The sequence below is a fragment of the Urocitellus parryii genome, chromosome 11 (genome assembly GCF_045843805.1).
Source record: "Urocitellus parryii isolate mUroPar1 chromosome 11, mUroPar1.hap1, whole genome shotgun sequence".
NCBI lineage: Eukaryota > Metazoa > Chordata > Mammalia > Rodentia > Sciuridae > Urocitellus > Urocitellus parryii.
Window position 1 is genome coordinate 24822181 of NC_135541.1, and position 24941 is coordinate 24847121.

Below are 24941 nucleotides of genomic sequence, written 5' to 3' on the forward strand. Positions count from 1 at the left end.
GTTTCCCAGAGATGCCAGTTTTGTATCTGGGAGGAGCAGGCAAGAGGCAGGACCAGACTCTGTCTACACATTCCCAAACCCTATAATTGATAGTAAAGAGCACAAGGTGGCTGGTCTAGGACACCACGTGCCTCTCAGGTCATCCCAATTTGTCCACAATATGGGCCAGTAATGGGCATGGGTAGGTCTGCAGATAAGACCCCAAAGAGCTAATCAGTTCATGCCTTTGAAAGAGGGGGCTACAGGAAACTGATGCTTAAAAACCCAGACCACCAGGGCTGGAGGTAGGACCATTATACCAACCTCAGGCAGGGAAAGGGAAGCAGAGGGGCCTGGAGAGGACCAAAACATGGCATGAAGGAGGGATGTGAGGTTTGAAGGCCTCCCTGCCAATCTTGCCTTAGGTTTGGCTGGGTTTGGGGGTCTTCTGCATTTGGAGAGAGGCCAGATCCAGATGAGGAGGGACAGCAGCAGCAGCAGTACAAGTGGAGGGCCTCAGTGGCAGCCGCAGGCCTTGACCACCATGTTGCGGTGCTTGCGCAGGATGACATTGTTGCTACTGTCATAGTAGAGCACAGAGGTGGCGCTCAGCTTGGTGGGTGCACAGCATGCCTTGGGGACTGCGTCTGGCTTCATCAAATGCACCTGGCCAGGGAGGAGACACGGGGTGGGATTATGAGCTTAGCAGCCTCCTCCTAGAACCCACCCAAGCCACCCTCTGCTGCCTGCACTGGCCTGTCCTACAGGTCTCAGCCCCCAGCCCCATCCGAAACCACTCTCCACCTGCAGGCAGGCAGTTTCCACCAGGCACATCTGCCCTGCTCACCGCCCTGGACACACAGCTGGACACCTGGCACTGCTGTCCAGGCCCTGCACACCTGTTCCTCAGCTCTCTGGGTCCCCTGCCCATCCCTGCCACATCTGCTACCTCCACACGTGGGCAACATGTGCTGGGGCGCACCTGCAGCCTCTGCTTCCCCCACGCTTTACACTTCTACTCTATCCCCATGGGGTCCGTCATTAGCTGTGCACAGGTCTGTCCCTACACAGCTGGAGTGTGTGGAGCGTTCATGGAACCAGTGGATGAGACCTAGAGCCTGGGTGTGCTCCCCCACTCAACAACAGCAGCCAAGGCAAGGAATGGTCTCTGCCAAGGATGAACTGAGGCCACCCGGTGGGCTACGTGATGAACCTGAGTGAAGCAGGACTGGAACCAGGTGCCAGATCCCTCACCCCCACTAAAGCAGCCTTTACCCTCCCAAAGAGCTGAAGGAGCCAGCGGTTTCCAGGATGAGCTGCCATTTATCCTGGATCCCTCACAAGACTCACACACAAGGGTCCTGGGAGACAGTACCACCACCTTCGAGGGGAGCCAGAGAGCAAAGGAACCTGCTTCCGTCCTGTGTGTTTGGCTGCTCCAAGGCCTGGGGGGACCCCCTTCTCTTGGCCCTCAGTGAGGCTTGCTCACCTGCTATATCCTGACCTCCCACAGACCCCCGTGGCTCCTTCTGCCCAGGCCCTGGGAGCCCCACCTTGTCCTGGCCATCTCTCCTGCACTGCTACAGGGGTCTCATCTGTTCTCACCACTTGCAGACCCTCCACATGTGGCATCTCTATTCTGAACGTCCCCTTGGACCTCTGTGTACAACTGCAGATGTGTGATTCCCCTGCACATTCGACCTTGTGGGTGGAAGGGGCCTCAGCAGGGCCACTCATTTCCTCCGACCCTGACAACAACTCTGCCCATGTCCAGCCTCCCATCCTGGTCCTGGGAACTCTGAATGGAGCCTCATCCACCAGTTGCTCAGCCCCACCTGCCTCCCGCCTCCCTCCCCCTGCTCCTAAGTGGGGAGGGCGCTCAGCCCCCACCATTCATGCTGCTTGGGAACCCCCTCCCATGACCAAGCTGCCCTCACCTCCCATCAGAGGACAAGATAGCCCCTCATTCCTCTCCCGCCCCTTCCACCTCCCACTCCCCTGGGCCACCCCGACACTGCCACCACAGAAAGACTTCTACCCGGGACTCCAGCTCTGCTTTGCTAAACCCCTGAATTGTTATTTACTTGGAATAAAACCTGCTCTCCTCACAGGGAGCCCGAGCCTGCCTCAGTGGCTCTGTCAGCCCAACTCCACCACCCTCGCCCTCCCTGCCCTCCCTGCCCTCCAACCCCTGCTTCCTGCTGGCCCTGAACCCACCCAGCTCCATCTCAGGGCCCTCTTCCTCCAGCTCCTGACAGGGCTACTGCCCCAGTGCAGAGTGGCCCAGTCCAGGCTCCCTCCACCCAAAGCCCAGCGATCCCTGTCTCCCTAGAACACATCTCCTTTGTCGCTGGTTTGCATCTGTGCTCTCCACAGCCTCCCAGGGTGCTCACGTTTGCTGAGCCACTGTGGGCCTGCAGAGGCAGAGGCTGAGGACATGTGGGCAGGGGACAAGTCCTGCGGAACCACTGCCCCATGCAATAGGAAGCTCAAGGAGGCACCATCAAGTTCATTACTCTCTAAGGCGTCACCTCTGAACAACCTCCTACTAGGAAAACAGTTCAGGGGATTCTGGGACCAGCATCTAGGCAAAAGTTGCAGTCACCAGAGTCAACACACACATCACACTGGCGATAAGCAACAGCAACTACGCTTATGGGAGAACCTTCTTCCATGACCAGAAGGTGCCCAGTCCCTGAGGCACCGCAAGCCCAAGACCTGAGAAAACCCAAATGGCCAGAAAAGAGCTGGGAGGGGCCCCAGGGGAGCCACGTCCACAAGTGCAAAGACACACCTGGCCAGGGGCCCCACCAGGCAGGGGGTGCCCACGCCCAGGTCACGCACACGTGTGCACCTGTGTCAGGGAAGCTAGACCCATCAGGGTTCACAGGACTCAGAGGAGTGGAGCCTGCACCAGGCTGGGCAGCCACACACAGGTCTGTCTGGGTGCCACACGTGCACACGCAGGGCACAGAGTGTGTCTGGGTGCATGCTGACTAGCGTGTGCGTGCTCGGGTGCCCGTGAGTCTCCCTGCAGGCTGTGGCCATGTGAGAGCCTGGACCTGTGACGGAGTCCCTGCAGGTGAAGCTCCTGTCAGCAGCTGCTTGCACCACCCTCCTGGCTGACCAGCCCCCTGTCCCCCACCCCTGACCAGGACCATGGCACTGACCAGGGATTGCAGGATGGCATGGTTGGTGGCGTTCATGCAGGAGTCCAGCGGGAAGGAGCACTCTCCCTCACAGTAATAGGCCGAGTAGCCTCGGGGGGCGATGACCCAGTCCTGGGGGGAATGGGAGAAGGTGAGCCCATCTCCGTGCCCCCTGACCAGCCCCTCAGCCCAGCACCTACCACAGGACCACCCAGGGCTGCCCCTTACAGTCCCTAAGCCTCAGGACCCAGCCCCACCCTCGGGACCCCTGGCAGTCTCCATCTGAGGCTTGAATCCATCTGGCGACCCTCAGTACACAGGATTGGGCCTCAGGCTCTGTCCTTGTCACATGCCACACTCCCTCTGCTTTGTCCTCCCTGCCCCCCCCCCAGCAGCAGTACATGCTCCTCTGCCCACCCCAGCCTCAAAAAAAAAAAAAAAAAGAAAAAAAGAAAAGAAAAGAAAAGAAAATCTCACTATAAAGGTGAAAACTTTAGGAAACAGCAAACCCAGAGGAAAGAATTATGTGAAGAGAAACCAAAGTCACATGTGATGTCCCCTCCTGCCTGAAGGGACACTTGGGGTCTGCAGGTGGGGCTGCCAGTGAGGAGAGCAGAGTCCGAAATTACCAGCCAGCCGAGGTCCTGGAAGCTGACATAGAGCTCGTGCCGCCGGCACACCTGCCGCCCGTGGGAGCCGTGAGCGTCATCTGCAGGGACAGACGGTGCCAGGTCTTTTCTGGGGTTCCTGCTTTGTGCAGGTCCCTGGGGTGCTCCCAAGGTGGGAGACACACTGGTGGGCACATTTAGCAAACAAAGGAGCCACAAGAAACTAAACCACTGGGCCTCGCGGAGCTCATCCCTGGATCCCCGCTGGTGCCATGACCCAGCTCATCAGCCTTCAAGGGCTCCCGATCACTACAGAGTGACCTGTGTCCAGCTGCACCTCCTTGTCTTTCAGCCTGGGACCTCTTCCAAGGAGCTTCCCAGCAGCACCCTCCCACTGCCGCTTCTCCTGCTTCCCTGGGCAGGCACCTCTCGCCCCAGCCCACCCTCCCACCACACTCGTTCCACAGTCAAGCCCAGGGCTCAGTCCACACGAGCCAAGGTCCTGCCCAAGAAGGAGGCCTCAGACCCGGGCCCCTCCTGGCCCTCACCAAAGATCCCTGGGAGTTTGTTGGGGTACGGCAGCTCGTTGGTCTTCTTCGGCTGCCTCCTCTTCAGTGGCCTGACTGCCCGAGGGGCACGGATGGGACTCGGGCTGGCGCTGAAGAAGGTGACCATGAAAGGCTGTCTGGAGCGTGGTGCCCGTTGCCCCAGCAGGCCAGCCAGGCCAGGATCCACACTGTGCCCTGAGAGAGAGGAGAGAGGGTCACTCATGGAAGGGGGTCCACCATGGACCCAGTAGGGACTCTGCTCCTCAGCAGGAGCTGCAGGCTGAGGACCCAAGGGGACCCACTAAGCCTCAGTTTCCTCACCTGAAACCGGAGTCCTAAGTCCACCCCAGGTCCCTGGAGGGCATGCCTGGGGAGGCAGGTTGGGGGGGCCTCAGAGACCCCAGCCTCCAGCTGACAGTGACATGGACAGTGAAGCATCTGCCAGGCTTGCAAGTGTTTCCCACTCGTTGCCTCACTCGACTTTATGGTGTCCCTGTGTTTCACACTTGACAGAAGAGACACCAGGGTCACTAGGGATGACCGGAGTCCACTGTTGGTGACAATCAGAACCAGAGCACCCTCCTTGGTGGCAGGACCAGAGGCCGTGTGCTGTCTTGCACGCACACACTCTGCGATGCGAAGTGTGATTCGTGACACCACCTGCTCGTGGCGACCTCTACCTGGACACAGCAGGGCTCACTCTGCCCAGCGCAGCCCAAGAGCAGGGCAGTCACTGCTCCCTGCTGTGCATGTGCCAGGCACTGGGCTCAGGAGGGCAGAGACCAAGTCCCAGAGAACAAAACCCAGAGCCAGGGCTCAGCCATGTCAACTTCATTGCAGGGCCCAAGTTCACGTTCACCGGGCCAGGCTGGTGGTTACAAGACCTGTGCCTCAGCCCTAGGACCAGTGGAGCCTCAAAGACGGGATTTCACCCCCTCAGTGCTACCAGCTGAGGACGCCATGAAAAGCCCATTCACCCTGGAGGTGCCAGCAGAACCACCCTGTGCTGGACGCCCTGCACATGGCCTCTGCTCTTTTCTTTTTCCTTTTTTTCTTTCTTCCTTTTTTTTTTTTTCTTACTGTGAGCAGGGGTAATAACCACAGTAGAGAAACTCTTGAGAGAAAACCCCTCCCCAACTCCCACCGCTCACTGTCCTTTTCCCTGGCTGTTTTCATGAGGCACACTCCACACAGTTGTCAGCACAGCAAAGAGGTCTGTTTTCCAGCTTTCTAAGGTAAACCTTCTCCCAGTTGTTGACATACGTCTCCACTACAAACCTGTCAAATGATAAAGCCTCTTTGAGCGGATCCACCCTAATCTCCTTAGGTATTAGCTCATCCTGAGGTTCTTGTCTGGCTTTCGGTATGAAGAGCATGATGGGGACCTCTTCCCTCTGCACCCTCATGAAGCTTCTCACACTGAGCCACAGAAATGCGATAGCTGCTCATTTTCGTCTTTCTAAACAGCACCCATTGCTCAGTTCACATGAGTCCATTTCACCTCCGGGTCCAAGCACCAACACACACATATCCATCCACACACACTCATTATGTGTGCATAGAAACACACACACACACACACACACTCACACACACACACACACACACACACACGATACATTTATATGCACATTGTATATACAGGCTTATTTATTCCACCTGGAGCCACTGGGTTCTCCATCCACACCACAGGTCAAGGACACTGGCTGCCCGACCCAAGGTCAGTCCTTCAGCTGCTAGGCCTCAGACCAGGTGTCCACTGGCCACTCGAGGAAACTCAGAGACCAACCTTTGACCTATGACATCACCTGCCACAAACAAATGAACTGAGCCTGTGAGGCTCCTTCTCAGGAATGTGGATGAGATATGTTGAGGCAGGGGCTGTGACCTGCAAGGGCTGGGCACGCACTTGGCCCAGAGAGAAGCCCTGAGGGGCATGTGGGTTATGGTGGGGAAGCAGCTATGTGGAGGCAGAGCCACAGGTGCAGAAGAAAAGGCAAGGGAGGTCACCACAGGGACAGGTGGAGTGACAGTGAGCAGGGAGGGTGGTGACAGTCACACATGGGCACTAGAGTAGTCCCCACAGACTGGTTGATAGTGGCCTCAGACCTAGGGCAGGATTCAGCCTCCTCAGGAACCCTGGGCCCTGGCTACCCCATGACCAGGAGGGCTGTCCATGCTCCAGGCTGTGTTCAAGGGTCTCAAGTGGTCTGTAGGCACAGATCAGAAGCCACATGAAAACAGTTACACAGCAGACCTGCACAGGCTCCTTGGGGGTGGTCTTAGTAGGGTTTGGGGACTTCTGGGGGCTCCCATAGCCAAGTGAGCCGAATTGAGGGCCCTTGGATGCAGCCAACCCAAGGTTTGTACTTTACAGGAACAAAAACTAAGGCCCAGAGGGGCCAAAGCAGGCAGCTGCTCCCCCCTCTGCAGAGGCCTGGCTGGAGTAGGGACAACAGGGCAAGGGGACTGACACTGGTCATCTCTCAGTGCTCTGCATCTGGCAGGTCTGGGGGAGGTCACCTCTTCCCAGGACAAAGTCTCTCTTACCCACCAGCTCTGCTCTTCATCTGCCCCATCCTTGGGTAGGGCCCTGGCTCCCACTGGCTGCAGAGAAGGCCCAGGCAGGCCTGACAGTGACCCCAGGATGCCCAGCTCTGGGCAGACCCCATCCCAGAAAGGCAGAGGTGGGGGCTTCAGGAGACTCTGGGGCCAAGGGCTGTGCTGTTGACCTGAGCATGTGAAGGTGCTGGTGGGTATGCCACCCCTTTATTCTTGCTGTGGGGTACACTGTGGCCTTCCCCCATGGACCTGTATGGAACACCATGAGTCCCCAACCTCACCTCGTGTCTAAGCCCGCCCATTAGGACCAGATGGGCTGGCAGCTCACCTGGCCTATCCTGACCCCTGGCAGCGCTTAAGCCCTTGGGCATACCAAACTGTCCTAGGCCAAATTTTGCCCCATATCTCCTCCCTAAGGCTTCTTTCTGTTCTGATGCCAGCTTGCTCTTCCTGTAGCCCCTGCCCCACCTCAGCCTGAGTGGAAGTGACCCTGGAGCCACATGAAGGAGAATTCAGGGGCCTGTTGAATCCCAGGAGTGTCCCAGGCCTGCTTCCATCCCTTAGGTCAGCTCTCTCCTCACTCTCCTGGCAGCTCTCCCATGAGCCTGCCTTCCCTGCACTGCAGCTGGAGACCTCTCCTGACCCCCAGGGCATATCAGGCCCCCCAGAAGCACAAGGAGGGACCACACAGTGCACTCATGGATATGCCATCCACCCCCACCTGGCTGTGGTCCCTGCCACTTCCCTCACACCCCAGGCTATTCCCACCCCAATCACATGCAGGATCTGTCACTTCCTTGGAGTGAAGTTCAAATGGGGTCCTCAGAAATGCCACCAGCTGCAGCTGGAACTGCAGCTAGGAGCAAGGTCTCTGGGCTGTGAGGCCTCTGGAGCTGCACTCGCTAAGTGCACACTGCCACGCACGTGTGTGTGTGTGTGTGCGCTCTCTCTCTCTCTCTCTCTCTCTCTCTCTCTCTCTCTCTCTCACTCGCTAAGTGCACACTGCCTTCCAGACTAGGCCTTCACAGCACGCACGTGTGTGCTCTCTCTCTCTCTCTCTCTCTCTCTCTCTCTCTCTCACACACACACACACACACACACACACACAAACACACACAAATCTATATATTTTTTTTCACTTTAGATTGTGAGACTATGCATTCAGGATGACATATCCAGGGCCCTGTTGGGCTCTCAGGGACTATTTCACCCAAAGTCAGTTTGGATCTCCAGGACAGAATCTGTGTGGATTGCATGGGACACTGCAATTTAACTGGAAAGAACCTGCCCAGGCCATGGGTGGGGTTTCTAGATCTCGCCCTGTGATAAACCGCAGCCTTTGGCAACAAGGGGACTGTTTATTTATACAGGCTCCTTCCAGGTAGACTGCCAGCACCCACTGCCCCCACCTCAGTGTCTCCAACTCACAGGTCCCCTACCCTGGAGACAGCCCTGCCTTCCTCCTATAAAGACATCCATGTCCTACCAGGAGGAGTGTGCATGGATGAGGGCCGACGCGAGAAACAAAACTAGGAACAGAATGCAGGACCTTGGAGGAAAAGTCGGAGGGGCTAAAGGAAAGGCTCTCATGAGGGCAACATCACTTCCGCTCACAAAGTCGCACTTAGGATTGTGTGTTTTTCAAGGAAATAAAATGACACCTTACAACTGGGTGTGGTGCACACACCTGTTATCCACACTACTGGGATGCTGAGGGAGGAGGGCTGCATGTTCCAAGGTTTTGTCTCAAAAAAAATGAAAAGGGGGGCACTGGAATGAAATCCTGTGTGAAAGAGTACCATGTGGCAAAGAGCTCTGCAGCACTCGCAGGGCACACGAGTGAGCTTAGCTGTTTCCTTTTGTTTTTAATGAAAGTCACATCGCTCTTGAGAGAACAGTCTACCTGGCAGCAGAAGGCCTGAGGAGCCTCTGCAGGGAGCCAAGCGCTGGGCAGCGCCCTCAGGCGGCTACCTTCTCCCTCCCTAGTAAATTCCTGGAGGTGAGCTCTGGCCAGCACACATTTGGCTGGGGGCGTCACGTAGCCAACTGCTCCATGGGCTTGATGTTCTGAGACACAGCGAAGGTGCAGCTTGTGCTGATCTTGACCTCGTCCACTGTGGAATCATTCCCAGAGCTCCATCAGTGTCAGCCTCCTGTTTCCAAGCACGTCAAACACAGCCTTCTCAGTGATGATGTGGTCCACGAAGCGCGGCAATGTGCACTTTCCCACGATTTGAGGGTCTTTGCCTTGGTGCAGTGCTCCATGGTGACCACTACTTTGGTCTTGTCACCAGATACCAAATCCATGGCACTGCCCACTCCTTTCACCTTCTTTCCTGGTATCATCCAGTTGGCCAGGTCGAGGTATTTAGAAACCTGCATGTCCCCTGTGAATCATGGCAGAGGAGTCATCGCTGGGAACAAAGTGACAGTCTGCTTGCCTGTGCTGATGACATCTGGATCCAATCATCTTTCGATAAGAATGGGCCCAAGCCCAGGATTCCTTTGTCACTGTGAAGATAAACTGTCATGTCAGGGCTGATGAAGTTGCCGGCCAAGAGAGGGATTCAGATGCTCAGATTGGCATATCAGAGGTTCTCAGATTCAAGAGCCAAGCATTTGATCCTGAGCATCCTTAATTCTTCTCCCAGCAGGGCTTTCCCATCTTCTTCGCTCCGCAGTACTAAAAGCTCTTTTTTTTTTTCCCCTCTTATTTCGGCCCCTTTATCACTCGATCACATATATGGTGGGAACGTGAATGGGAGAAAAGTCCCCACGTCCACGATTTCTTCCACTTCCACAACCGTGACATCCGCAGCCTTGCACTTGGGCACGTTGAAGGTCCTGGCGCTTTCCTTGAAGATCACGTTGCCCGCACTGTCCACCCCTTCACCAAGGCCAAGTCCTCCCTGAGGAGCGCTCTAGGAGGTAGTGCTGGCCCCGGAACTCTCACCTCTCGCGACTGGTTCGGGATGGCCAGGCTGCCGTGGGGTAGTACCTGATGCTGGCCACCTTCCTGCACTAGCTTGCGGTAGTCCGTGGGCGTGGAGGCGCTCGGCCAGGATGCCCTGCGGCGTCAGCCCCAGGTCCAGCTCGCCCTCCAGGTACCGCTATTCGCACAGCCTGTTTTCGCCCCGGTGGGAGCAGACCACGCTGCGGACCTGCTTGGTGGCTAGGAAGAGGCCCAGGCCGAAGTCGTCCACGCCCACGTTGCTGCTCACCACTTCAGGTCCCTCTCGGCGGTCCTCAGCAACGCGGCCATCAGGTTCTCGGGGTTCCCGCAGAGCCCGAACACCCCCGCCCCCAGCATCATCGCCCAATTGCGGATGTCCTTCACCGTCTCCACCGCGTCCATGTAGAACTAGGCGCCGGACCGAGGGCTGGTGGCGAAGCGGTGGGCGCAACCCTGGGACAGCGATGGCCCTGAGCGACTGGCAGAGAGGTGGAGCCGCAGCCCCGCCATGGTCAGTGGGGCTCTGAGGTCAGAACAGGTCGGCTGCACCAAGAGAGTGTTCCTCTGGCCGCAGGGAGGGCGCTGCATCCCGCGCCTGGGGCGCGCTCCACTATCCCTACTTCCCCGCCTGCTCCCCACCGAAACCCAAACCCTGTCAAGCTTCCCGAGACTCAGGAGCTAGGGCACTGCAGGGTGACCTGACTGGGATGGTGTTTGAAGGTGATAGCCGCCTGTCACAGCTCTCAGTGGTGCCAGGCTGCACAATGGTTTATTTCCGCGGACACCCTGCAGTGAGTGCACCCACACCTGTGGCAAGTTAAGCTTCCCCTCCTTGAGCGGGGAATCTCAGAGCGTCCTTTTCAAAAAACTTTTGTCAGAACCTGTTATCACCCATTGCTGCTAAACTACCCCTAGAAACCCCAAACGCCTTGCCCAGCTGTTTGCCCAGCTGTTTACCTGGCTCACAGTGACCCTTGCCCACCCTCGGTCTCCTTCCAAGGTCTCCTTCCTGCCCTCTGCTCCTCCATGTGGCCCTCTCACTGGACTTCAGACAGACCAATCTTATGCTCCCTTGGCCTTTCCATCCACTGCCTGGTATAAAGGCATGCTCCCCAAATTCCTGTATGTGAAGGAGAGAAGGAACCTCGTTTTGTGGATGAGGAAACTGAGTCTTGGGAAGGTAAGTAACCTGCTGATGTCACTGTCTCACACAGCTGGGATTCCAACCACAGTCCCTCACTCAGCCTGAGGATGAAGTCACCTCCCCCTACTGTCCTTGGAGCACAGGAACTGCCCGTGTGGAGGGCCTCTTGCAGGGGGAACTGCCCCTTCCTGGGGAAGGACACTTGGACTCTCAGCACCCCAGATGTTCCTCAGAAGAAGGGGAGGAAAAGCAGCTCTGGCTGAGGGCATCCTTGTGTCCAGGACCTCACTCTATCTACCCACTGGAGTCTTCACAGTGGGCACAGCAGAGAAAGGCCAGGCGCCCAAGAACCAGTGAGGTCACTTTGGACAGTTCTAGAGGCCTCAGCTGGCACAGCCTCCTGGAGCCCCAGGGGAGCTCACCCAGCCCAGACCCTGAGCCTCACCATCCTCAGTTTCCACATAGAGACGGAGTCCCAGGTCCTTGTTACGGTTCAGCAACCAGCGGTCACTGGCTGCTGTGACATCCAGCACCAGCCAGCCCTCGTCCCCAGCTTGAAGCGTCTGAAGATCCAAAAAGAACAAGTCAGACTCCCTGTGGACACGAAAGAACAATTAACTGATGGCTGAGGGCCGGTCCAGCTACCTTTGTGGGTCTCGTGCCACCTAGGGACCACTACTGGAACATCTATCCTGCCCTGGCTCTGAGCTCTGTCTGTGCCTTATTTCACTAATAATCAATTCAAAACATGGTACTGTGCAGGTGGGAAAACTGAGACTCAGTGGCTCAGTGACCCGTCCAGGGGCCCACAGTCAGGATGGCAGGGCAGGAACTGTCTGGCCCAGCATCTTTCCCATCTCTGAGGCTCTTCTCCCAGGAAGCTCCCCTTTCTTTCTCTGGGAAATGCCCCTTCCCCCCAGGTGGGGCAGGACACCCTGCCAGAGCCTTGACCAGGAGCCCATGAGATGGGAGGTGCCTGGGCCGAGGGAGGCACCTGTTGGAGTGCTCCTGGACCACCTCGAACATGCTGATGTGGAGCGTTGTGTTGAGGGGGTGGGTGCTGGGCAGCTTATAAATCCGGAACTCTGCAGCAGTGACAGCCTCCCCTGCTGGGATCTGCGTCAGATCAAAGCGGAACTCCTTCCAGTGGGGCTCCTGGTGGCCCAGGGCGCGGTCACGTTCCACTGGAAAACAAAGTGGGAGCCAGGTGGTCACTAATAGCTGGGTTGGCATGGACTCTGAAGTAGGGTAAGGCCAGTTTTCTCCTCCACAGACAGGCTTGTTCCAGGCTTTTCTGGGGGAGGTGTAGACAGGGCTTCATGAGGTCATGTAGAAAGGACTTCCACAAGTGCTCTACAAGCCACAAGCCAGAACCCCACTTGTACCTGTCTCCTACAAGGCCCTTTCCTGACCCTGGAACCCACAGATGAGAGAGCAGAAGGCCCTCTTCTGGAAGCTCCTAGGTTAAAAGGGAGATGGACATGAAACCCAAAGCAGGAAAAGGTCACAGAGGCGGGGAGAGCTCAGATATACATGACGGCTGAGCTGGACCGTGAGGCTTGAGTGCAAATTTGCCTCAGTGTCCAGGGATAGGGCACTGTAGAGGACAGGCCAGTAGAGCAAGGCCCAGGGTAAAATGACCTGAGGGCAGGGAGGGACACCACTGCCAGAAACTACCAAGGATGAAACTACCAAGTGCCTTTTGTGGGGCTAAGAAGGAAGAAGAGGGACAGAGAAAGGAACAAGGAGCACCAAGGTAGGATGACTCCTGGGGAGTCCTATTCAAGTTCTGGGAAGTGGGATCTAAGCAGCCTCCATAAGGAGGTGATGAATGGGAAGACATCTCAGTGGGTGGTGAGGTGGCAAGGTGTGCTCTAGGCAGAGAGGAGTGGTGTGTACTGGTGAGGGGGGCTGGGGACCTCCCACAGTTTCACACTCTGGAAGCAGCAGTGGGTCTAGCTGGGCCCACCTGTGGGAGGGGTGAAGCCTTGGGCTACTCATGTCAGTAGGTGGCAGCGTGGTCTGAGAGGCAGACTGGAGGACCCTGTGCAGGCAAGGGTGAAGGGTGAAAGACAGGCAGGAGGTGAGAGCCGAGGTGGGGCCAGTGGTGGGACTGGCCCAGCTGTCTGGGCAAAGGCCACGGCTGTGGAACAAATCCACATTTGCCCAGAGACTCAGAACTGCTCAGGATGGTATATTTAGGGCAGTCTCACTTTAGCTCCCTGTCACTTTCAAACACCAAAAATCTGTGTTTCCGGAAAGCAGGGTGGGAGTTGCCCAGTGCCTTCTCTAAAACCCAACACTGAGATTTTAATTATATGTATCTGAGTCTTTTTAAAAACTCTCTCTGGCTACTGGGCTCAGTGACCACAGGTCAGGTTTTAAAAAGCACCAGGCTAGGCTGCCAGGCGGATGTGGAGAGCACTTCCTCTCCTTGTGGTCCCCACATATCGCCCCTGGTCCAGAGATAGACAGGCCCACAGCTGTCCTGGGGGGGGCCAGGTGACAGGCATGTTTGCGTAGGAGCAGTTGGGAAGTTTCACCCCCAGGGAGGAGAAGAAATGGACCAGCTGTGTCCCATAGCACATCAGGGTGTCTTTTGAAGTTTTACTTCTCCCTCAGAATAGGACTTCAAAAAATTTTTTTTTCTAAATAGATGTAATTGTTTGCTCATTGATTCACATATGACACTGCTCGGGGTACTGGAACTACTTCAGTGAACAAGACAGATATCTCATGTAGTTACAATCTAATGGGAGAGATGGAATATAATCAAAAACAAGTAAAATAAGGGATACTGTTTCTTTGGTATGTGGTATGAAGGAAGCAGAGGGTGAATTGGGTATGATGGCTCATGCCTGTAATCCCAGCAACTCAGGAGACTGAGACAGGAGGATCACAAGTTCAATTTAGCAAGCTCCTAAGGATCACAGCTTCAGCAATTTAGCAAGGTCCTAACCAACTTAGTGAGACCCTGTCTCAAAAGAAAAAGGGGATGGGGATGTGGCTTAGTGATTAAGCACCTCTGGGTTCGATTTCTGGTATCAAAAAAAAAAAAAAAAAAAAGGCAAGGGGACTGGGTGCTTTTCATAGGGTTTTCAAGATGGACTTTGAGAAAGAAGTAAGATCAGGCACGAGCATTCTCATATGATGCTGAAAGTATTCATTCATATGAATTTACCCTTTGATGAAAGAATCCCAAAGACAGATTAGCAAAATGATGAAAAGCCATATGCAAAAGCCAATTCACTGGGTACAGGAAATGTCAAAGCTATGTCTGGTTCCACAGTCACCTCTCAATGTTTATTGAGAGAATTACAAAAGTGGCCTAAATTTTTTGAACAGTGAACCAGCTTCTGTTTGGAGAAGCAGTAAATGGATTTAGTTTCTGAACCACCTTAATGTGGCTACCAGAATAATAAACAATCATGAATCACCAACATGTGCCAACGGAACCCTCAGCCTCCTCCTCCAGCCTCTGATCAAACCACCTCCGGATCCCATGCTTCTGGGAAAGGCCCACTGAGGGCAGCAGGCGGCCTCCCTGGCCACAGCACTGTCCACATTCTGCCTGTCCACTCCAGGGCCCTGTGCCCACCACTCATAGGATGGACCACCAGATGCCAAACCTGGTGTCCATCAGCCTGACACCAACAAAGCATTGGTTATTTTTGTTTCTTGGACAAAATTAGACTCACCCAGGTGACCTGTCTTGTTTCTCACCAAGAGTCGGATCAAAAGACACCCTCCTCCTCCAGCTCAGTGAGGCTGTCAGGAGGACAAGTTTCTGACCAGCCCATCAGCCTCCCTTCCAATCCTTCCCAGCCTTGGAGGCCCACCCGGGGAGTCTAGGCTCAGCTGTGTACCCCAGGCCCTCCCTGAGCTGGCCCCACTATCTGCCTGTCTGTCTGTCATGGCCTCTGGTGCCCCCTACCTGCAGGCACCTTCCCCCCAGAGGTTCCTTGGAGGCCTCCCTCCCTTGAGTTGCTCCCCTCCACCATGTCTAAAGGCTACTTTCCCCTCACTGAGGAGCCTGCTCTGACCACCCACAGACCCCATAATTGATCTGCCCTCTTTCCCCTGGCTCAGCTGCCTGGCAGAAGGATGGGCTCACTGAGGGCAAGGGCTGAACATGGACATGGGAGCCTCCCAGCAGCCTGCTCATTGAGGCCCCTGAGTTCCAAGGACCCAGAAAGGGGGTACCTGTCTGTTCTTCCCTAGGACTTCTTGTCCCCAGGACAGTGGCTCAGTGTCCAGCACTCACAGCCCCTTAGGCTGGGGCACAGATGCCAGTCTGGGGGTGGCTACCAGGTTTCAGCATGTCCCTGTCTGAGGGCCCCAGAGGCGGACAGGCTAGGCCTGTCTGGCTAGTCCTGCTGGTAACAAAGGCTGCGGGAGCCCCACTTCAGATCTAAGAAAAGACCCTGGTTTCCACAGCCCCTTGAGGCCCCTGGAAGAGCTGTGGGATTGAGGACCTGTTGATCTTGCCTCCTGAAGGGGTTTCTCCCACCAGAAACCTCAGCTCTGGGGAGAGGAGGCCCAGGTTCTTTCTGAGGTATCTTCAGCCAGGTCTCATTACTGACTTTCTTCAAGAGCTGTTTCCATAAATGACTGTACACATAATTACTGATCCAGTCCTCAGATGGCTTCAGACCCCAAATTAAAAGGGAACACCCGCACAGGCCACCACATCAAGCCTGCCAAGGTCAAAAATAGTTCCCAAGAGATGGGAGCAAGAAGGACGCATGGTTCCTCCAGTTGAAACCCAGGAAAGACCTGGACTGTGGGAATTTTCCAGAAAGACATGGTCACAGTGACACATCCCCTCTTGCCTGTGAAGGAGAGGCTTCCATGAGGAGGTGGGCTGGGTGTTCCTCCCACCCTGTGACTCACCCCTGGGGGGACCCTCACCAGTGGGTAGGAGGCAGGCATATTCTTTGGTCAGAGCTGGGAAGGCCCGCAGGGCAACCCTGGAGAGAAGGGGAAACTGAGGCCCAGAAGGGGCTGAGATTTTGTGGAGGTCACAGGAGAGGTTAGGGTCCCATAATGTGAACTTTCAGACTTGGAGCCAATGTGAAGTGAATGGCCCTGGAGTTGACAGGTGGCAATACTGGGATGGGGGAGGTTTTACATGTCAACTAGGTCCCTAGAATGCCTACTGAAGGCACCATCCTGCAGGCAGGGCCCAGTGGAACTTGGGGTCCCAGGGGAGGGCTCAGAGAGATGCTGCACCCATTGTTGGCACCACAAAGGCAGGGAGGGCTGGCCCCACTTGTGCCCCATCCTGGCCCAGACTCCTTCTTTGGCTCTGGGTGCTCCCCACTTCCTGCTGCACCCCTGTTTCCTTCAGCTTTGCCAGTCTGCCTGAGCACCTGCCATGCAAGAGCTGGGGCACATGGTGGGGTGGGGGTGCCATGGAGAGTTAGATTTGGCCACTGTCTTCAGGTTGTTCCAAGTTTCCCAAGGATGAGGAGAAAATACTAGATGTGCAGATGGGCAGAGAGAGAGACTAGGACCCTAAGCGATGCATACACAATGAAGGATGAGCTCTCCATTCACCTAAGTTACCTTGGGGAGAAGGGATCAGAGAATACTTTTCTAGAAACATATTTAAGAGTGGTAGAAGAATTTTGACAGGCATAATTGGAGAAGTATCATCTATACAAAGGCATAGAAGTGGGAAATAAGTGTGGATTTTCCTTTTTTAAGCATTGAATTATGTGTCAGGCACCATGCTAGATATTTAGAGATGCACTTCTGTTCATGCTTACCCAAGTGTATTATCTGTGGCTGTACAAAAAATTACTGAAAATGTAGCAGTTCAAAATAATAATTTCACATCATTTCCTAGGGTCAAGAATCTAGGGCTGGGGATGTGGCTTAAGCGGTAGTGCACTCACCTGGCATGATTCAATCCTCAGCACCACATACAAATAAAATAAAGATTTTATGTCCACCAAAAACTGAAAAATAAATATTAAAAAATTCTCTCTCTCTCTCTCTCTCTCTCTCTCTCTCTCTCTCTCTCTCTTAAAAAATATTTTAAAAAAGAATCTAGGCATTTATCTAGGTAGGTCTAGGTTAGGGTCTCTCATGGGGTTGCAGTCTCTGAAGACTTGACTGCACTGACAAATCCACTTCTGAATTCACTCATGTGGCTCTTGGTAGTAAGTTTTGAGTTCCTTATCATGTGTGTATCTCCACAGAGCTGCTCACCAGATGACCTCCCCTAGAACCTAAGAGAGATGGAAGCCACAGTCTTTTCATAACCTAATCTTGGCAGTAACATATCATCTCTGTTGGTCACACAGAGCAATGGTGGCACAATGTTGGAGGAGACTAAACAACCGTATGCATACCAGGAGGGAGGACTCATGAAAAACCATGATGGAGACTAGCTACCACAACAATGCCATGAGAGGAATTGTTCACCCCATTTTATAGGTAAGAACACTGAAGATCAGGAAAGTTAAATAGTTTATACAAAGCCACAGCTAGAAGCATCCAAGATATAATTTGAACCTAGGTGTATCTGGACTTCTATGTATTCTATGTATGTTTCTTTTCATTAGGGCTTTGCCACATTGGTCAAGGGAAACAGTGGTTCTATTAGACTAAAATACTGAACTTGGAATGCCACAATGGGGGAACTTGAATTCTATTCAAGAAAGGCACACAGTTTCAAGAAGGATCCTGAATAGAAAAAGGCATGATTGGATTCTCACTGGAGGGACTGCAGTTCCAAGAGCACGCCAAGACCTTCTTCACCTCTATGCCTCCCCTCTTCCTGAACACCTTATCCTCTCACCTCCTTTTGACTAAATTTTGCCTGTCTTTCAAGATCCACCACAAATATTACCTGCTCCCAAGCTTTCTCTGTACCACAGCCAGGAATCCATGCTTTCTCCTCCTTCTTTGGCCTCTTTTGCATTGTTGAACCCATATTTGTCCAATGGGTGAATGGCTATTTCTTCCATTCTGTGATAATTTATATTGAGTTGTCTCTGGGCCTGTCTTTCCCAGTAAAATGAGCAGACCAGGGACCTGGGCTGTGCTTTGTATTAGCTCCCAAGATAACCAAGAAGGGGAATGGCACACAGTATGCTCCTAGCAGTACTTACTAAGGAATGACCAGATTGCTCTTAAAACCCTGGACCATTCAGTCTTCTCTATGCCCAGGTCTTGTAGTCTGAAGCTTCTCTAGCACCCTTCCTGCATACAGAGACCTGGTCTGCTCAGGGGACAGAGCCAGAAGTTAAAGGAAATGACTGCATTTTACACTTGGTCTCATCACTAACCAAATAGCCTTGGTCTAGACATGTACTACCAAAGTTGACATTTATTGAGCATTTATTTACTAGGCACTCTTTTCAGCATTTTACAGATGAACTCATTTAATACTCCTAAGCATTCTGTGAGATTGATCTCCTATTTCATGAAATAACAACAAAAATTTTTTTAAATTATTTTTTTGGCAAAAGGAATTGAACCCAGGGTTGCTTAATCACTGAAGTACATCCCCAGCCCATTTTTAATTTTTTAATTTTTTATTTTGAGGTAGGGCTTAAGTTGCTGACTGGCCTCAAACTTGTAATCCTCCTGCCTCAGCCTCCCAAGTTGCTGGGATTACAGGCATATGCCACCAATCCTGGCTAGACAAAATTCTTTTTGACAGGATGTTAGGTTGGATTTCCTGGGATACAGATTGAGTTGGGAAGTTACTGGGGAGTGCTCTCTGTAGGGAACAGAGGAGCAGGTTTGGACAGAGTCAAATAATGATGCAATCACAACAAAGGCCTCAGCCAGTTTCGACTGCACAGGGAGTTCTGGGGCCAGAGACCCTTCAAAGTTGTCCCTTCTTGATGCAAGCACCAGATATATATATATATATATATATATATATATATATATATATATATATATAGTCCCACAGACCAGTCATTGAATGTGGGGTGCCTAATTTGGGGCCAGTCAATGTCTAGAGTACTCAGCTGTGAGCTGTCAGCAGTCCATGCTACAGGCAGCTGGGACAATGAATGACACAATGCTGAAGAGCTGATCAGCTCACCACAGTGTCCACTACAAATAGAAGTAATGCAGTGGGGTCTGACCCAGGCCACCTGATCCTGGAGCAACGCGTTTTACCACTCTACTATGGGCTTTTAAGGAACTGATTGGAGGTGGGAGGCTAAAGAAACACAGCAGGCTCCTCCCTCTTAGTACCGGCTGCCAGTTATTGAGCAGTGCCAGGCACCTGCTAAGTTTTTGTGTACCCTAGCCTAGTCACTGCACTACAATAGAGGTATTATTATCCTGACTTTAAAGGTGAGGAAACTGAGATACCAAGACTTTAACCTGCTCAGCATCTTGCAGCTCTCAAGTGGAAGACCCAGAATGAAAACCTGGTGTGTGGCACTCTGGAGTAATTTGCTACTCTGTTGTTCTGCTCCTGAAGAACTGGGCACCAGGCCAGAGGCCAGGGTCTTTAAGACAGCATCCTCCTCTGTCTACTGGGGGCAATATCAGTCATTTATTTTCAGAGATGAGAAATGCTGAAGAGATGTCATGAGAGGTCACTAAATTCCACAAGGCTATACCATCCTGAAGGCCAAACAGGGTTAAGGGGAACAGGGACCCACCTTCAACTCATAGAAAGAAATACTTTGGGGCATACAATCCCTTTAACAGTCACCTTTTATGAGGATAAGAGATTTATTAGTAAGTGAAAGATAAAGTAGCAAAACAGTTGGTATTTGTGTCCCACATAATAAAAAGTATGAATGGAAATATTAGTATCTGTGTTGGAAAACTATCAGGGCTGTCTGGGAACAGGAGTTACAACAAAGGATTAAAACACTGGATTTCTGAGGTATAGGGGAGATTAATGAGGGCTTCCACATCATATGCTTCTGAATATGTGGCCTGAACTGTCTATGAGGAAATTCTGTACTTAATTTACATGATCTGAGTTATCTATAAGAAATATGCATTCATAAATCCCAAAACAGCCAGACACGGTGGCATATAGCTGCAATCCCAGCAACTTGGGAGGTTGAAGCAGGAGGATCACAAGTTCCAGGTTAGCCCCAGCAACTTAGGCAAGGCTCAGCAACTGAAGGAGACCGTGTCTTAAAATTTAAAAAAATCTAAAAACAAATAAATAAATAAGGGCTGGGGAACTTAACTCAGTGACAAAGTGACCCTGGTTTAATCCCCAGTACCAAAACAAACAAACAAAAAAAAAAAAGAAAGAAAAGAAAAGAAAGAACCTCGTTTAATCCCCAGTACCAAAACAAACAAACAAAAAAGAAAGAAAGAAAAGGGAAAAAATAACAAAGAGATTTTTAAACAAGAGTCTCAGTTCACATCACATGTTCACATTCAACACAGTCCGTTTGAGCAGCACTCACTGCATCTAATGATGGGCCAGGCCTAAGGCTGTGCAGAGACAGCTGCTGTGTAGGGGCTGAACACAGGATGTGGAAGCAGAGAGATGACCTGTATGTGGCCTTCAGAAAATCACCTAATCTCCTCTTTTTAAAACCAAGATGTGACGGCAATTGTAAAATTCAAATGATGGAACAGATATGGAGTTTCTGGACATGTGTATATCACTGGGTAGCATCTCACACAAGCCCTGACAGCCCCATGAAATCTGTAGCTCCATTTTACAGAGGAAGAAACAGAGGCTTGGACAGGTGGACAGGAAAGCCCAGATCACATTGACAGTAGGTTTTAGAGACTGGATGAAATTCTGTGTGACTCCCAGGTCAGAATATCTCCATCCAGTGCTGTCTGCCCTATCATTGCTCAGCCCCTCTTTTTTCAGATGGGAAGTGGGAAGGGTCAGTCTAGCACACCTGAGAATTATCTACATGGTGCATGCAATTATTGTCTCTCCTACTAGAAGGTCAGCATCATTGTTTGGATTCTGTTCACTGTTATACCCCTAGCAATTAGAATGGGGCCTGACATTTCATAGGTACTAATAACTCTATGTCAAATGAATGGGAAAATGAAAGAATTCCCTAATAAAGGATGAAAGGAAGAGACCTGAAACCCATGAGGAGAAGCATCATCCTTCAAGGTCGAAGGACTGCAAGAGTAGAGCAGGACATGCCCAGGTCCCTAATTTTCACTTAGTCCTGGTTCTGCCAAATCCAACAGCCTCAGTTCATCACCCCCGCCCCGTCCCTGGCTGCTGGGACCAAAGGAATAAGTTAGTCTGGTTCAGGAAAGGGTCAGGGCAAAAGCACAGATGGCACCATCGAACCTGCCTAGACTGCTGCCTGTTAGTGCTGTTTGTTCCTCAGTTTCACAGGCACCTGCCTCTCCACTGACACAGGGTGGGGAAGGATTCAAGAAGAATGTGCAGAGTTGGTCCTTCCTCTCTCCTTCCCTCCCTCCTCCTTCAGGAGAGGCCAGGCAGACCTGAGGGGCACAGAAGTAGGATGGAGCTATGAGAAGGTTCCTCTGACACAGAGCCGAGGATCAGGGATGGGAGGCATCTCATTAATCCAACATCACCCCTGCAGACTGGATGAGATGCAAAGGTACAGATAATGGATGCAGACATGCAGGAAGTAAGTGGAGGCCAGGTGGTGGTACAAGAACCTCAGGGCTGTGCCTTGCCTGAGCATAGGGCGACCAGGGACAGGATCCCTCTGCTCCACACAGTAATAGTCCCATTTCTTCATCCTGATCCAGAGGAGCTAAGGGTCTACAGGCTGAGCTGGACAGACAAGTGGGGCCAGGGCCGCCAGCTCTGACCACAGCCCTGACTCCCAATGCAGGTCCTGGAAATCATGTGGGGCTTCCCAAGTTACTTGCTCCCCAAGGGGCCTGAGCTTTGGCAGGAGGCCCTCATAAGACCTCAGCTCTGTGTCCCACAGACTACCATCAACAGTCAGGGACCTGGAGGGACAGGCCTCACTTCCTGGGGACTGATGAAGCTGACAGGAGAGGTGGAACAAGGTGGGAGCTGGGTCAGCACTATAGCAACTCTGCTATTAGACCCCACAGTAGTTCTGGGGCCCAATCTTTGGGGTTAGGCCTGGGCCTCTAACACGGAAGAGATCCTGGTTCATGTCTAATCCCCACCTACACCCTTGGTAATTACCAGTTAAAACTACTCTGGCTGAGAGAGTTCTAGAGTGCAGTGAGTGCATCAAAATAAAGAAGGCTGTTCTGAGGGTGCCGCCCACAGCCAGGGCTGCACAAAGACCTGCTTGTTAATCCCACAGCCTCAGAGGCCCAGATCCCAATGAGACATGCAGAGAAAATGGAGGAAGAAGATGGGATTTGGAATCCACAGCCATGGACAGCATCCTGAACTCTCTGTGTGGCCCTGGGCTGGCTATTTAACCTCTCTGAATCCAGAAAATGGGGCTGGCAGAATAGTCTCACATGTTGTTGTCTGGACTAAATGAGGAATTGAAGGCTGTGAAAGTTCAAATGGTCATTTTTCTTCTAATCACAGATATAAACATCTTTTGGTTGCCTTTCAGAATCCATTTCTGGTTTCCTTGTGTTCAAGACACATGGAGATGATCCTGTCACATCCACACAAAGGCTAGGTCACAGCTGGAAGGGACCAAGGTCAGCAATGGTTAGGCCCAGGTTTACCCTCCAAGGGGTATGTCAACCAATCACATAACTACCCTGAGGACAGGCTGCTAAGATCTGAGACTCAAAGCGGGCAAGAGACTTTCCCAAGGTCAGTCACAGAGGGGTGGGCCCCACTTCATTTACAGCAACTGCTCCCATCAGAGCTGTGAGTGTCTTGATCCAGGGGATGCTGGGGAAAGCAGGACATGGGCTGTACAGTGACTCATTCTGATGGGCGGCTCCCCTAGGGATGTTCTTAGGCAATTCCATCCACAGCTCTTCTTGGTTCTGAGCCCCAGGTCAGCCTGTCCTGAAGATGGAACTCCAGTCCCAGTTCCACATATGGCCTCCTCTGTCCCACCTCCCCGCCCTCTAAGCAGGAAGGTGGCATCTGTTCCATAGGCCAGAATCCTATGCCTGGCCCTGGGCTCCCAGTGCTGGTTTACAGCTATCTCCTGCTGTTTGCTCCCCACCTCAGCCTACCACCAGCTCTGAATGGGGGGAGCAGAGGCTGGGCTATTTCTTCTTTCTGCCTTTATGTAGGAAACAAATGGCTGAGGACCCCACAAATCCTGCTGCTGCCAGGTTCCCTGTGTTCCTCTCCCTAAGCCCCTCAGAAAGTTCTCTCCACTCTAAAAACCTAATGTAACTATAGAAGTCACCTCCCTGAGCACTGGATAGAGAACCTGACAATCTAGGCCTGTCTTGGCTGGGCCACACAGAAGCCATCTATCCTAGGGGTACCTTTGCCTCTTTGGGCCCCTCTGTCCTCACCTGGGTGGTGGGGATGGAGACCATGGCTGTTCACAGGACTGCTGGGAGGAGTGACGCTCTGTGTGGAGGGGGCTGGCAGCCATGGCAAGGGTCCTGTCCCTTGATGTCACCCCATCACATGGTCCCCAGACCCAGCCTCCTGCCTGTTACAGCCCAAGCCCCTGCCTGTCACTATCTACAGAAGGGAGGCAAAGTGGTTGGAGGATATGACCAACAGTAAATATTCATGACTCTGCATTCAAGAGTAGTAGTGAAAGTGTCTTTGAGATCTTTGGGAGAACTCAGACTCAGTTTAGAGAAATTTCTACAGACAGAAAGAGCCAAGCTTTTTCTGGGAGAGAGAAGAGGATCTAAGCTGTCCCTTGGGTCATTCACAGGCCTGGACACTCACTCCCTGCCAGGCCACAGCCCAGGTGCAGGAAGCTGTCTGTCCACTCCTTCCCCAGCCCCTCCCTGACAGCACACTCCACCCGCAGGCTCAGTGCTGCACAGGGAAGAATCTGCTATGTGAGGACTCAGGCTTATGGGTCAGCTCTGGTCACTTTGATGATGACCACAGGCTTTCACGCTGAACTTTGTCCCTCTCCTCAGTACTGCCCTTATCATACTGATAGCATCACAGGCTCTGTTTACTCACCAGTCTTCTCAGGACCCAACTGTCTTCCTGGTGCCACCCAGGTGGTCCCAACATTACCAGATTCCTAAACCTGGGTGTGGTTGGAGACAGGACGAATGCATCCCCCTGAAAGTCCACATCCTGACTGCTCCTGTCCACCTCACAGCTCAGACAACCCGAGACATCCCTTAGATTTTTCATTCCCCGACCACTGTAGTCCCTACTCCCCTGCAGGACCTGTCTACTGCTCCCTGACTTTTCGTCCCAGCCCTGGGCCGGCACTGCTCAATGATGCGCATACACCCCTGCAAACCCATTCACTCTCCCAGGGGCCTGCCTGGGGGCGCTGTCACCTTCCAGACAGCCTGATACCCACTCCCTTCCTGGAGGGCATAAGGTCACCCCGATTCCCGACGCCATCCTTCGCTGACTGCACTCACCCATATTGACGAAGCTCATGACCAGATCGGCGCGGCCCAGGTGCCGCTCCGGGGATCCACCGTCCTCGTCGTCGTCGCCAGCCATGGAGTGGTAGAGGTCCAGCATGAAGAGCGGCGCCGACGCGGGCAGCCGGGCAGCGGCGGGTGGCGCGCGGGGCCGGGGCCGCCCAGGAAGCCCCAGCACCGCCAGGATCTCACGCTGCATGTCTCGGCGCTCACGAGCGCCCAGCCGACGCTGAGGACAGCTGTGTGGAGGGCGCGGGCCGGGGCTGCCTCCCAGAGCGCACAGCGCCAGACCCAGGAGCCAGAGCGGTCCCCGATGCGTGGCCATGGCAGGCGGGTCAGGGACGCTCAGTCGGAGCGCATCCGCTCAGCAGACAGACGGGCTAACGCCCCGACGCCTAGCAGGGAGCTAAAATCTGCCAGCCGCAAGACGCGGCCAGAGTCTCCTGAGGCCAAATTCCCCAAATCCCCTCCGCGCGGCACCTGTCCGGGCTCCGGAATGTGGGGACGCGGCCTCCAAAGCTAAGGGGCAGAGGCTACAGTAGAGGCTGGGGACTG

The 24941-nt window shown here is 53.3% G+C and overlaps 2 protein-coding genes across 2 annotated transcripts; both read right to left on the bottom strand.

Annotated features, from left to right (window-relative positions):
* Positions 1 to 495: 495 nt before the first annotated feature.
* LOC113186037 (bone morphogenetic protein 8A) lies at positions 496 to 24711 on the bottom strand. Its single transcript, XM_077803717.1, has 7 exons — positions 24381 to 24711; positions 11938 to 12127; positions 11389 to 11537; positions 4285 to 4479; positions 3758 to 3837; positions 3150 to 3260; positions 496 to 645 (listed from the first exon to the last, which is right to left on the bottom strand). The coding sequence occupies exons 1-7, from the start codon at positions 24709 to 24711 to the stop codon at positions 496 to 498; spliced, it is 1206 nt and encodes a 401-aa protein (XP_077659843.1).
* Oxct2 (3-oxoacid CoA-transferase 2) lies at positions 8881 to 10387 on the bottom strand. Its single transcript, XM_077791319.1, is given in 10 exon segments — positions 8881 to 8970; positions 8972 to 9093; positions 9096 to 9326; positions 9329 to 9727; positions 9730 to 9762; positions 9765 to 9796; positions 9798 to 9893; positions 9895 to 10069; positions 10072 to 10207; positions 10349 to 10387. Coding segments are annotated over 10 exon segments (1353 nt in total).
* Positions 24712 to 24941: the final 230 nt, after the last annotated feature.